General features: G+C 41.8%; 2 protein-coding genes across 2 annotated transcripts; both read left to right on the forward strand.

Moving 5' to 3' along the window:
• Positions 1 to 3796: 3796 nt before the first annotated feature.
• On the forward strand, positions 3797 to 8712 carry LOC129602361 (atrial natriuretic peptide receptor 1-like). Its single transcript, XM_055501356.1, has 15 exons — positions 3797 to 4112; positions 4594 to 4635; positions 4737 to 4761; positions 5037 to 5335; positions 5668 to 5711; positions 5784 to 5822; positions 5917 to 5994; positions 6066 to 6203; positions 6318 to 6368; positions 6675 to 6878; positions 6954 to 7153; positions 7307 to 7562; positions 7837 to 8007; positions 8076 to 8442; positions 8624 to 8712. The coding sequence occupies exons 1-15, from the start codon at positions 3836 to 3838 to the stop codon at positions 8710 to 8712; spliced, it is 2280 nt and encodes a 759-aa protein (XP_055357331.1). The 5' UTR covers positions 3797 to 3835.
• Positions 8712 to 9750, forward strand: LOC129602360 (atrial natriuretic peptide receptor 1-like). The gene is made up of 3 exons (XM_055501355.1): positions 8712 to 8956; positions 9023 to 9242; positions 9469 to 9750. Exons 1-3 carry the CDS (start codon positions 8712 to 8714, stop codon positions 9748 to 9750), a joined length of 747 nt encoding a protein of 248 aa, XP_055357330.1.
• Positions 9751 to 14220: the final 4470 nt, after the last annotated feature.

A 14220-nucleotide genomic window follows, 5' to 3' on the forward strand; every position in this document is an offset into this window, starting at 1 on the left:
GAGTACAGTAGCTGCGCAACTGATCCGGAACGACCGTATTAACTAAGTTTAGTCTCCCTTTGTGCTTTTAACGGTGTAGTGCTTTACGTCAGGTCGTTCTTCTTCGAACTTTACGACAAAGTAGTTCTGAAAATTTAAACGGGAATTCTGGTGTGTTAAAGGGCTGAATTTCATTATTTTTTAAATCGTCGCTTTGAAATCTTTCCTACTTTGACTTATACTTTGTTAATCAACAACGTTCTGCCGAACTGTATCTGCTGAATTTTCGGCTGTAATGAACTTTCGGTCCGTTCAACAGTTGAATATTTTACTGTGTACCATAATTATTATTATGTACCATAATGTACCATACATTATTATTATGTACCATAATTATACGTATTGGCGCCCGGTACTGGGGGATGATGTGTTTTTTGGCGCTCAGTAAGCAACTAACATGAAAAGAACGACAAAGTACATAAAAGTATGAGAAAAACAATCAACAACACAGAAAATGTTTTGCAATACAAAGAAAACTTGATGAGAATCATCGTTATTTAAACTGAGCCAGAGGCTTCCATAATCGCTCTATTCTGTTAAAATCATCGGTGTTTATTTGATTATTTTCACATGGACCTATGTATTTTGTGACAAAGCGAAAGCTGAGGGCTGATTTTTCTGCAGTCTTTTTACTGGAAACATCACAGTGCACACTCCGTAACAAGCCATTCATATACGTGATTATCGGTTAGATAAAAAGCTGAAGGTGGATGGTTTTATTTACTACTGTTTAATCGAAGACCGGTGAACAATACCTGTTAATTACAAGAAGGCTGAGGCATTTTTATTGAGCAGTCTATGATAACAACATAACCGAACATCGAGTCGCACAACAAAATAATAATACCTCGTATTATTCGGTTTCCACTGTCGCCGTAGGGATATCTGATGTCAGAAATTATTCAGAATCTTCGTACATGACCATGCAGTACTGTATTATTGTAAACATTAATAAAATATGAACAGCTTTATACGCTTTAGTGCTCTACAACGTACACAACCGTATATTGATTGATTGAATATTATTTCCCCATAGGTACTCCGCGAAATTATTTAACTAATCCTCTGTTTTTACCACATTCTTTGAATTTTCTTCCATTAAGAAAAAAGCCATAAAGAGAAAACATGCTTGAGAAATTTATATAAACCACTCGGTCTCAAATGGTGCCCAAACTGGCTGATATTCTGCAAATACTCAACTCGTTTCTCCGTTATAATATTTTTTCAGTCCATAGTATACACCCGCCATCATGAAATTCCTGTCTGTCTGGAACTGGATTACGTTGGGGGTCATGGTATTGGCGGCGGTAAGCTCAACGCTTTTTGGCTTGTAACCTACGAGTAATGGCTTCACCGGGTTCAAAAAATGTTGTTCTCATTCATAAGCAGTTACATTATTTTTTAACAATCCGATAGAGCTTCGTTTATCCTGTAGTTTTAGTGGAAATGTTATATATTATTGAATACCAATTATACCATGAATACTGACCAAAATACCGACCGAATTTAACATATTTACTTTTTTTCAGGTCTCCACAATCGGCGAAGCCAAAAAAAAGTGTGAACCAAACCCCTTGAATGACATTGTGGTCTGTCACTGAGACAGCAAACGATTGCGTCGCAGATAGCAATGGTTAATTAAAACTGAATACCATGTGCTAAAAACATTATACCGGTAACTACATCAACATGAATAATGCGACAGTTTGGCACATTTCGATATGACGTACTTGTACAGAAAGAAATTTATATTAGTAGAACTACTCGAACCTAGATCTTTTATGATCTTCATTTTTCAATTGAATGCGTCGCTAGATGCTTTTGGCCATAAATTTGCCTGCTTGTAATTTGCCTGCTTGTAGAGTCTTTTGACTCAGTTCACGAAATGTATGCTGTCCGGGCCCAAATTAAAGACACGTAATGTTTTCGTTAGATTTTCGGTCCAGTTGGTAATTTATGCAAATACGCACCTATACACATGAACACGTGGTAAAGTAGAATATTTTTAAAACAATTCGTTCATTTCAGCTTGAAATGCTCCCGGTATAATAGAAGCACTGGTACTGGATTTACTTTCTTATTAAAACGGTACCGTTATTTTATTCGGGAATAGTACTGAGTTGCTAACACAGAAGTTCTTCTTTTACTTACAGATAATTAATCTGTTAACATAAAACTTTAACCTTTTGTGATTAAAAGGAATAGATGAAAGAGTTTCCTCTCGGCGTAGATCTGATTAAAACGACTTCTCGTCCTTATGAAGCTTTGGCCATACTTATTCAAAATTAACAAATTAACGCAGAACCATATCGTCGATAAATTATAAGCGACACACACACGATCATAACAAGTTACTGCAAATTTGCAACCATCCTGCATGTATAATTGTGCACAGACACAGTGGACTATAATCATATCGGCGATTAAATTAAAGCCCGTGGATGGCTTTACTGTGGTTATTTGTTGATCGGAAACCGCAAAACTATTTTTACAGGAGGGAGGCAGTAAAATAGAAGGATGCCGGTAAGACGTCCTTTGCAATTATTTTTTGCACACGAGGAAGTTAGGATAGAAGTCAGTTCAGACGGAGCTAAGACAGCGGTAAATGCAGGATAAAGAAGACGACAAACTTAACCGCGTCTGGCTGTCTTGATGCCGATCCCTTATCCTCTTTTAGGCAACAACGCTGGGTTCAGGACTCTATGAGTCACTGGATAGACTTTCATTGGTTAGATTGAAGGAATTGTAGACGCAACAAGCGCACATGCTCACCGGTGAGAACACCACGGGATCTTTAACCGAACCCGAAAACAGCAACGGACCTTTGCACTAATGCACAGAGTCAAACAAACTGACCGAATAAAGACGTTATCGATCCTCAATATAAACCTCTGTTCGGCCCAGAACATCACCTTTTTCGAAAGGATCAGGCAGCAATGATTTAACCTGGAAGGGTTCTCCGATAAATAATTAAATGACAATCTCCGTAACCGTACGCAATACTGTTAGCTTTCAATCACTCGTGCAAGAAAAACCGTTGCCGAATCTGTGCAGCGACAATTTATCATTTTATCGAGGATGGCGACAGCGGCGCATCACTTCAGCAGGGTGCATTATCCTGCAATAAAACTTCAGGTACTTAGTGGACCGCTTCTAAGCCTCTCAAAAAGCTTCTTGCCAGGTGTCTCATCTTCAAAAAAAACCCGCCTAAAGCCGCTTTTCAAAACGCTCCACAGTAATTCATCAGCAAAATCTAAGCTGCATATAATTAATTTCCTGCACGATAGTTTTGCCGTGCTATTCGGAACTGGATTTTATTGATCTGATTGCTTTTCCGCTCAACTCGTGACAGCCTTTTCATTCTCTTTTGAACTTCATGTGAAACAAGTGTTAGCGCCAGTGTGACCCGTACGTTCTGCAGTTCGTAAACATTACTTAGCGATTTCACGAGTAATTTCTCTAATCGCAGCCGTATTCAGCCGGTCTTTTGCCGGTGCCGGTGGAGCGAGGGACGACAGACGAAAGGCTTCCGTGCGGCATCTTTCCTGCCAGTAATCCTCTTATTAACCGCTCCCACATCATCTGTCTGAATAATGGAAGATGGCACATCGCGCGGATACGGAAGCCGGTTTCATTTTCCTTACCGCATGGCATCTTTAAATCCCTTCTCCGCTGCAGGAATTGATGTCGCGGTGTGTAAGGCATTCCATGCACAACGCGAGACGCAGGCATAATGATGGAAAGTAAACTATTCCTATGCCTGTTTATAATAGCGTTCTATAATGTAGTGACTAGCATGAGGTATCCGAAATTGAACATCGTCACCATCACGGACGGTCCCTTCCAGGGTTCCGGTATTGCGCCCATGCAGAGCACCTTTCGGGTGGCGATTGACAATATGCGGCAAAAGTATCGCGGACTGTATGAGGATTATTCCGAGACGCACTTGGCCATCGAGGACAATGCGACCGCTTGTCGGATCGAGGGAAACGTCATTGTGCTGAATCTCCTGCAGCAGTGGTACGGCAGCGGAGTGTTCAATCAAAACGGACTAACGGTCATCCTTACATCCGGTAAACAAAATGCGTCACTGTACTCTACCTATGACAAACTTATTGACTATCATAAGCCTGTAATATTTAGTAATGCTCCAAGCCTCTAACACAAATCAGTTTAAAATTTTAATTACTACATTCATAGGAGTGATAAATTAATGTAGAAAGACCTTCGGTTTCATAACCATTAGTGTTTATACAAGGGTAAACGCAAGACCCATGTGTCGTGGCACCATTAAATATGCAGAACATCGCAGTATTTAATCATTATTAGTATTAGTTTTTAATTAATCACATATCTTTTTAACTACCATTCTGTGCATGTTGCTAATTACAACGAAATCCAGTACAAACGCATTTAATAAACGGATTGAATTCGAATCATGCGCCTTTCTTTAAATAACGAATCATCCTGTCTCTTTACAGAAAAAAGTTTAGGTTAACGATGATTAACGCGTAATTGCAAGAGGGTCATTCCTGACGGTCTTTTGTTTTACAGTTTGTGCGCCGGCTTACCTTGTAATTGGAGATTTCGCAAGAGGTCAGATAGATCGTATTTCATTTATAAATTGAATCTTTCTTGCTAAAAAAGTACGGAATTAGACGCGCCGGCAATAAGTGTAACTTGTCTGTTTTTTGCAGAAATGGATTTGCTGACTGTTGCATGGTAAGATTTGGCGCTGTTCTTTTTAATTTCTCATCATTATTACATAGTATCTGAGCTTGTTAATATTAATGAGAAATTCATTCATATAACCGCCAGCTTAATTGTCGACCTGTGCGAGATTACCGTGAACTTCGATTTTGCTTCCTACGCATCTTTTTTATCGTACACCACGCGGAACGTGGCAGTTATTGTTCTTACTAAAGCCTATAGCGTAATCCTTCTGAGTATGCGGTTATGCGTGACAGCCGTTAAGCTGATGGAGAGAACTCTTGCAGTGGATCGGTGGAGATCAGCCAGCGCTACCCGAACGCCATTGCCGTAACGCTGGGATCCGTGAAGACTTACGCGGAAGCGTATACAACCGTCATGAGCCACTTTCAGTGGAGGACAGTGGCGGTAATAAACGACCGTTTAAGCCAGTCTGTGTTCGGGGCCCGTAGCACAGAAATGTGCCGTGGTCCAGTGGAGAGACTGCAGGATCTGGCGGCGGAGTTCAATTTCCTTATCGTCGATACGGACTCCACACTGGGATCGTTTCGGAAAGCGCTACAGGAAGCCCGCCAACATAGCCGCGGTACGCAGATTAGATAACTGGGAAACTGTCGTGCATTTTGGGTGCACCGAAATAACCGAACTTACCTAAGTGCTTGCTGGGAGCAGTTTCGTTAATATGACTGTATGAGTGTGAATCCAGTTACTAAACCTACAAAAGTCCAGAGCCGTCGATAAGATACATTTATTGAAATTAAAAACTTTAATATACTGCATTTTTAGACCGTAAGGCTTTTATTGATAGTTGTCTGCATGCTTTGGTCTTAGATCGCTTGAATATTAACGTATCACAGATTCCGTCGTGTTATGGTATATGACATTAATCTCCGTCTGTTTTACGGTTTCTTTCTACAGTGATCCTCTGCTGTACACTGCATACTGGGATGCGCCGACTTCTGGTAATCCGCTTTGCTTTGGTTTATACTGCATTTTGGAGCAATAAAACTGACAACTATTTTCTTTTAATACAGGCTGACGCGTATGACCTCAATATGACATCCGGAGATCATGTAAGCCGCTCTAACGCCGGCTATCGAAGACGTATCACTGTATTCCAGCACCATAGACATGTGATCCAGTGTGATATGTTGCCTGTTGCGTTAGGTGTTCGTGTACTTGTACGAATTCCAGATCCCTCTGGAATATCCTTTATCCTGGCAGCATGACGATGCTCTGGACGAGGTGAAAAGCCAGCGAGTCGGTTCATATTCGGTGAACGGTAAAATCCGTTAATCTGTGCGGTGTCTCTTTAGAAAGTCTGGTATGGCATTCAGAGCGTAATCAGTATCCGTTCAGCCGTGGTCGACTGGACGAAATATGATGCCACGGCGGAAGCTATTAATGCTCGACGAAAAGAGATTTTCGGTACACAACCGAATCCGGAGAATAAGGTTCGTCGTCTTTACGTTTCCTCGGGCTGAAAATGTCTCTTTAATTATCACATCATCAAAACATAATCGGCAGATTTACTGGATAGCTTAATCGTGGAATTATTGTTCTTGCAGTTCAATGAATTCGCTATGATCTGTTATGAAGCGGCAGAAGTATTATCTTACGTGAGTTTCGCAGGTTTCTAGCTTGCAGATTCACACCATTACAATTACTCTAATAGATAAGAAAAATGAAATCTTTGGCTAAATACAAACTTATTATACAGTTGAATAAAAATGCTGTATGGATTCGTCTTGTTTATCATTTGATGTACTTTATTTTCCACAGTGGCGTAATATGCCAAAACTTAAATTTTTAGTGAAACCTAACCTGCTAGACAATACGATTGGAAACACAAATTTTTGAAAGTCTGACATTACAAGTCGAATGCATAAGTCAACGGATGCACTTCGTGTTGATAATGTTTGTAGGGTCTGAATGCGACTCTTAATTCCGACCAGACAATACTGACTAATGATAACGGTATGCTACACATTGAGCGAAACCAGTTTACCAAGAGTATCATCGGGAAAACACTGCACCTGAGCTTTCGCGACGCGAGTTTTCTACCGTCCGGACAGCGCAGACCGGAAATTGTCGTGCAGCAGTTCAACGCGCTTGCCAATGATTTCGTTGTGCGTCTCCCGAAAACTTTCTCGTACATGTTACGCGTACGTTCAGTCGTTGTTCAATATGATGATTTTACATAGGATGTTTTCCACTATGACTCCGTCTCGCGAAGTTTAATACCCGTTCCTGGTCGTTCCATTGAGTGGCCCAGCGGTATCAAGCCGGTGGATCGCCCGGTGTGCGGTATGCGCGGTGAACTGTGCGGAACTAACTGGAAACCCGGCACCACCGTGGCCATTGTCATTGTGGCAGTTGTCGTTCTGGTGATTACCTTTATCTGGTATTATGACGCTTCGCTTGCCGCTAACTACTTCTCTGTCAATGCACAATTTACGGTTTCGCTTAGTTAAATTTTTTTACTGCATTTTTCAACTACAAATACTCCAGTTTTACAAATTTTTTTGTGAATTACTCTAACGGTCATCGTTATTAGCTGCCGTATTCGAAGAGCCCGTCATGCAACCAGATGGTGGGAGATTAAGGAGGGCGGTCCCAGTACCGACGGCTACAGTGTCCTGCCGGTGAAATCCACCAATCTGTCCTCCTTGTCGGCTAATCAAGACACTACAGCCAAACTTACACAACGTTTGTTTCTGGTGAATGGCGTTAAAGCCTACAGAAGGACGCTGCTGTGGGATCCACAATGGCAGTGTTCGGCTGGCAAAAGGCTGAACCAGTATTTACTCCAGGTAGACAGCTTGTAACGAAATTATCATCACTTGCCGATATGGTCTATTGCCAACTTGATAATAAAGTGCTTGTAAAGTTACCTTTAAGCTTTAATAAATAGTCATATTAACCATTTATGTTATCACCCTCTTTCCCGAATTTTAAACTGGACAGCTATAAATTTGGCTGATTGTTTTACTTTACACATGACACCTAACAGGTTTTATATTTGGGCAGCAAGCCAATCTCTCTTCCTTATAATGGATTCCGCTGAATTTGCTTGTTTCTTCGCAGTTGAAAAGACCAGATCATGAAAATATCAACGCTTTTGTTGGACTATCAATTGGCATCCGCCCGCCGACAATCTATTTCCAATTCTGCTCCAAGGGATCCGTAGAGAATCTCATGGAAAACGTTACCATCGATTACACTCTCAAATTATCCCTCATCCAAAATTTAATTGCGGTGCGCTTACTTTTCCTGAAATGGAACAATAATAGCATTATTTTATTATTGTTTATTATTCCTGGTAGGGATTATCTTACCTTCATCTGTCGGCGATTAAATTACACGGCAACCTGCAGAGCAGCAAGTGCTTAGTCGATCATTACTTTACGCTGAAGATCTCCGATTATGGGCAAGAAAAGCTGAGTGTGCTGTTGCGGAAGAAGCAGCTGCGGCATTTGCGCCGGGAGTTGACGGTGAAGCGGCCTTTCTTCCCGGTCAACGTTTGGATGGCGCCGGAAGTAATGAGAGGCCACGCACCGATGCCGGCTTGTGATGTTTATGCTGCGGGAATTGTTTGCCATCAGATTGTTATGGAATGTAGCGCGTTTGGGTTGGACTGCTATGGAACACGATGGGAGTCTTTGATGGATATTAAAGCACTGACCATCAATGGTAAATCGGTAAATTAAAGCGTACTGAAAGCTTCAAAACTAAGACATATTTTACTGACTACCGTTTGGAAAGATAAAACCTAAAATTTAAAAACGGCGTTCCTAGCCAAAAGCGAAAGCACTAGTTTTTGCTTGCTGATGCAAACAGGAATGCAGCTACCGCAGGGCAATTATTTTAACAGAAGTTATAAAGAGAATACGCACCGGACAAGTTCCGCCATTTCGTCCCTCGTTTCCGAAGAGTTTCGAGAAGGAAACTGGAAACTTTTGATGGATTTAATTGTCCGATGTTGGACCGAAACACCAGATACCAGGCCTAATAGTGCCGATCTCAACAAAGAACTGGCCAAATTATGCAGCGCATTCGATGGGTTTTCGGGCCCATTACTGGATCGCATACTGCGGCGGCTAGAAAATTACTCCACCGCGCTAGAGCGAAAGGTCGCTGATAAAGTGTACCAAGTCCTTGAAGAACAAGAGCGCTGTGATGAGTTGCTGAAGGAGATGTTGCCCAGGTATGCGGAGCAGAAATACCACTGACACAGGCAATTACGGCGTTACCTCCGTTAACCGTTTTGCAGTCCTGTCGTACAGCAACTGCGGCAAGGGCGCGTTGTTGTGCCGGAGGTGGTGGAGGAGGCCACTGTGTTGTTCTGTGATATCGAAGGGTTTGCGGAGTTTGTGATGGTTTCGACAGCGGAAAAGGTCTTTCGATTCCTGGATGCGGTGTATGTGCTGTTCGATCGGGTGGTAACGACACGGTCAGTCTACAAGATGGAGACCATCAGCAGCTGCTATATTGTAAGTTTGAAGTGCTAATAACTACCAGTTAGTGTAATACTATTACTGGATGTCGCCAATGCACGAACTACGAAGTAATTATGCTGCAGCTTTCACTTACTTCATACAGAAAAAAGCTCTTCTAATAACGTGCAGTTTTGTCTCTCGTGCAACATAAAAGTCATTACGAAACTGAGCTGGGCAAATCGATTTTGCTAAGAGGCATTACTTTTTGACAATGTTGCAGGTGGTTAGCGGATTGGTGCTGCAGCTCGGAACCCATCATGCAGAAGAAGTGTGCCGTACCGCACTGGCTCTGCACCAGACTTTCCGGAGAACTGCGCCATCTACAATATGGAGTTTTCCGCGGGCATCCACAGCGGTCCGGTTGCAGTTGGTGTCGTCGGCGCAAAACGTCCACGATATTGTTTGTAAGTGGTTATTTTTGGTACAAACATTGTTGTGGTTACGTTTTCAAGAATATTACTGTATGCTGATTATCGTGATGCAGATTCGGCGACACGGTTAACGTTGCCTCAGAATGCAGGCCAGCAGTCAGCCGTCCTGCATCCATGTCAGCGGTAAAACCGCCAGCATTACCAATGCACCGGAATGTGCCTTTGAGTTGCGGGGAACTATGGAAATCAAGGTTATTACTAGTACTCTCAGAGGCTGTTGGATGTGTTCGGCAACGGACGGGAATAATGTGAGCGCTGACTGTATTGTTTGTAGGGTAAAGGGGAAATGATCACGTATTGGCTCGTGCAAGCGGCTGGACAATCTTGAAGCGTAATTGTGCTGCTTCAGGCTTATCATTCTTTACTTGTGTGAAGTGGCATTCGGATTCTAGATGGTCATCCTTTTTTTATTCTTTGGAAAGAACGGGAAATAAATCTGGGCGGAAACACGCAGAGAAATGCTAATGCAAGCCGCTTGATGCGGCGATGATCGCTGACCGACCATTATCGCAGCAAAGCAACAAAAAGCTTGCCACGCTGCAACGATACCGGCTGCTTCGTGATTTTTACACACAACATGAACAAACGCCTACCCCAGCTATTTCAACCCATACTGTAGCACACTTCTTCGGTTCTTTCTTTGACAAAAAGTAATGATTGTGTGTTTCACTTAGAAGATCGTGCCGGCATTTGTATTTAAATGAGTAGTTGCATAAGGCCTCATTGACTTTGAAGCATTTTGCTGGATTCACCGATACCAGCATCATGGCGAACAGCCACAGCTTGTAAAGGTTACACGCAAAGGAACCCAAATGCGGCAGCTTAGAAGTTGCCATTGCAACAGACTACGAGTCAACGTTGACTCGATCAAAGCTGACAAAAAAATTTACCCCAGAATTATTGCATCAGTAAATGGCAATGCTTTTCTACATAATTTGTTAAATGACTGCTGTAGCGCTTTTAGTTCCTCATGGATTAAAATTAGGCTGACCATAAGTATAATCAGCACAACTTACCATAGTTTTGCGTACGTATAACGTCGACGACTTAAATATCCGTACTGGAGCACAAGAATGGCCATGAAAACTAAAATCCTCCCTGGCCCAAAATTTCCTGTAAGAAGCACGGCTCTAGACTTTCTAACAGTCGCGGGACTTACGGAAGAGAGTCAGATCAGAGAGCAGGAACATGTTGGCAGCCGCTGGTATGATTATTATCCGGTTATAATATAGCAAATATCTCAGCAGTGTTAATAAGCCAATTACGTAAAGCTGTGTCTTAGAATTGGATGCCCTCTGGATAAAATTCCTGCATGGAAACGCCCAAAAATGATGTAATATCTTTATTGATATCTCCGAAATAAAAATAATGCACGGGTTCAAATGCACGGAAGTAATTCGATAATTTCGGTCAACCCGGCTCTGAATGGAAATGATAGCATGTGCAAACTGCAGTGTTTATAGAATTTTAAACATCTGACGTTGATTGTACATGTCATGTTCCAATTATTGCTTGAACGTTGACGTGAAAGCAGTCCTACCTGGAGAATGTTTTCGATTTAAATTTTCGATTAATAATTCGCATTCTTTCCACCTGCTGCGTTGCTGCGTCTACTGCATTGTGCGTCCATTCTCCGAGCAGGAAGCAAATGGCAAATCTCGCAAATTGAGAACGGGAATATTTAGCTTCCATCTTCAAAGCCCTGTTGTTGACGAGTAAAATAAGCTACAGATAATGAATTTGCCACGGAAATTACTAACCGAAAGGTCGCCAAAGGGATGTAGCTCCACTGTGTGCACTCGACGCTTTATTAACTAACCGACATTGCCTTAAAGCGCAGGCATTACATTGCTTTGATGTTGAGAAACTTCCATCAGGAAAGTACTGCACTCGAAAGATTAGAGAAAGAAGCACTTTGTCGTATTAATCCGCTCGTATCGTCTGCAATCCTCAGACAGCCTTCGAGTTCCAACTTTGCTGACGGAGCGTTTACTGGTGTGCCACTTTCCTTTCGGCATGGTAATGAGTGGAATGATGAACAACAGTTCAATATCGAACAATACCGCGGACGTATGTGATACGGCCGCCAACCGAATAATGTGGACATCCGACAGTATATCACTATTATTAATTTTTTCATGACCTTTGCGCTGAACGGAATTGTACTGATATATTATCTCACAAACATTCGTTTGCTTAAGGATTTTCATGTCTATGTCTTTGCGCTTCTGAGCTACAACTTTTTTTATGCACTTTGTTTTGGACCGCCGGAAATGGTCAACCACTTATTCGCTGTCTGGTGCTGGGGTTCAAACTGGTGCACGTTTCGTATTTATCTTGGGAATGTCATACCGATGTGCCAGTTTATCTCGCATACAATTGTAGCTGTTAGCCGCTCTTGTGCGGTGATATTTCCGGTGCAGTATCGGCAACACCATAGCACACGGGTCGCCATTGCATTAAGCGGTCTCTGCTTTACAGCCGCTCATTTTATTATCGTACCGGGTGTTGTTACTGATGCGCTGCTCTACAGGCGGCCGGAAACGATAGCAGGCTGCGTGTTGAATTTTAAACGGCACCAACGCAGCGCGCGTGGGTTTATTTCGATCAAACTTTCATAATCGTTCTTGTATTCACTGTAATATTTCAGTATCCAGCCGTCTTACACATTCGTTGGAAGCGTTCACGAAAACGGCGCCGGGTTCAAGACACCAACAGGCGGAACACCGGTAACGAAACATTCGTGTTGTCAGCTTCGCTCTGTGTACGGGAGAGTAGGATTGTGTAGCATAAACGACAACGAAAACGAACAACACGGTCAATTCCTTCGTGATGTGGCGAGTATTACTGGAAGTACAGATACAAAGTCTACGGTACTCGTATAGAGTCATAATAATGTGATGTTGCAAAGGAAACTCATACATTAAATAAGTACACGATGGAAAGACATTAGGCAGGAACAACTCTCGCACAACCACAAAATAATGTGCTGGGATTGTCCTATAGGAAGTTGGCGGGGAAAGATTAACAAGAAGGTCGGAAAGTGTCCCAATTAGGAGTGTGCAACGTAGACTTCCATGCTTAAACAAATAATGAGTAAAACGTTGTCTACTCTGCTTGCATGCTAAAGGCGTGTTTTGTCAACATTATATTTTTCAAACAAATTCAAGAAATCGGTGGTGAGTGCTTGGGACTTAAACTATCGGGAATGAAGAAGTATCATGATGCATGGCTAGCAGCGCTCTGTAATAAGATTAAATTTGGCCTTTGAAAATATTTTCGGGAATGTCTTCTGAGCTGTAATTTTGTTGCAGCGTTAACTGCATCTTGGTTGAGCGTTATATAAGGGTCGACATGAACAGAGCAATTAGCTTGTAGTTGCAAATTAGTTCGCTAAAGGTCACGCACTACCATAAGCCGTCAGTAGCTTCAAGCGTCTGAGCGTGATAAATTGCAGCGTCCCTATTCAGAATACTGAAAATGTCTGGTAAACTCAATGTCACGACTTGTAGTTTAATGCAGCACGACCCAACACAGACTGATTGTCTCACATTGATGACCATACAGATACGCTATCAACATGGTTGCTATACTACGCCACACCCCGTAAAGCTAGAAAAATATTATTTGGTGATAAGAACGTAAGCCGAATATTATATACTCTATCCGAATATTATATACTACTGCAGTGTTGTCATTTGCAGATAGTAAAATCCAACCGCTTAACGAACCGTCGACACCGCCAAATAACAAACAAAGGAAGTCGCAAAGCAACGCCTTCTTACTGCTAACCATACTGACCGCCAGTATTTTCATTTGCTGGACGCCTATCGTAATCCTCTTGCCTTTGTTAACGTTTGTACAAGATTACACGGTCCTGTTCTGGATGCTGACGTTAAATAGAATACAGCCCATAGTGGATCCCATAATCTTTACCTTGTCGTTGCCGGATCTTCGTCCGTTAGTCTTTTGGCGGCTTAACTGTTGTTGAACGATAAAGCCTGTTCATTGCAAATGTTTATCTCCGTCAGCGGCGACTCAGCGCTAACGACTGTTGTTAGTTAACGACGAGCACAACGATTCAAAGTTACAAATTTTCGCTACAATTGCTATACTACATGTAAATTAAGCAAAATTTTTATTTTATTCGATTTTATGTGACGCAGTCACTTGTACCGTGATGAATAAACATCATTCTATGATTACGAGTGCGTACTTCCTTGAGCATATGCAGTTAGAATTATCCTACTTCTATGCAGTTGCTTGGATCAGCCTTTCGCTTTTTGCAATTTGAAATCTATTAAAACTTTCTTAACATTTCATTTATCGTTGCAAAGCACTGCAAACGCATCTAGCTCGAGCAAATTATCACAAAATGTGGAAATAAGCCCATTTTAAAATTTTGTAATATTAAAGCGATCAGATGTTAGTTACGTTAATTGAATTCTACCGTAATTTTAGATTAACTTAATGTTTTTTTTAAATTTTCTTGGTAAAACGTCGGGCGCTCCAGGATAACTACATAAACAAGTTTTCTAGCG

Source organism: Paramacrobiotus metropolitanus, unplaced genomic scaffold, assembly GCF_019649055.1.
Source record: "Paramacrobiotus metropolitanus isolate TYO unplaced genomic scaffold, Prichtersi_v1.0 Parri_scaffold0000415, whole genome shotgun sequence".
NCBI lineage: Eukaryota > Metazoa > Tardigrada > Eutardigrada > Parachela > Macrobiotidae > Paramacrobiotus > Paramacrobiotus metropolitanus.

Bases quoted from the DNA above. Each gene is read 5' to 3' on its own strand.
- LOC129602361 (XM_055501356.1), top strand. From the start codon at position 3,836: ATGAGGTATCCGAAATTGAACATCGTCACCATCACGGACGGTCCCTTC. The intron at 4,762-5,036 runs GTAAGATTTGGC...GAACTCTTGCAG, and splicing joins GATTTGCTGACTGTTGCATG to TGGATCGGTGGAGATCAGCC. The intron at 5,712-5,783 runs GTAATCCGCTTT...CTTTTAATACAG, and splicing joins CTGGGATGCGCCGACTTCTG to GCTGACGCGTATGACCTCAA.
- LOC129602360 (XM_055501355.1), top strand. From the start codon at position 8,712: ATGGATTTAATTGTCCGATGTTGGACCGAAACACCAGATACCAGGCCT. The intron at 8,957-9,022 runs GTATGCGGAGCA...ACCGTTTTGCAG, and splicing joins CTGAAGGAGATGTTGCCCAG to TCCTGTCGTACAGCAACTGC. The intron at 9,243-9,468 runs GTAAGTTTGAAG...ACAATGTTGCAG, and splicing joins CCATCAGCAGCTGCTATATT to GTGGTTAGCGGATTGGTGCT.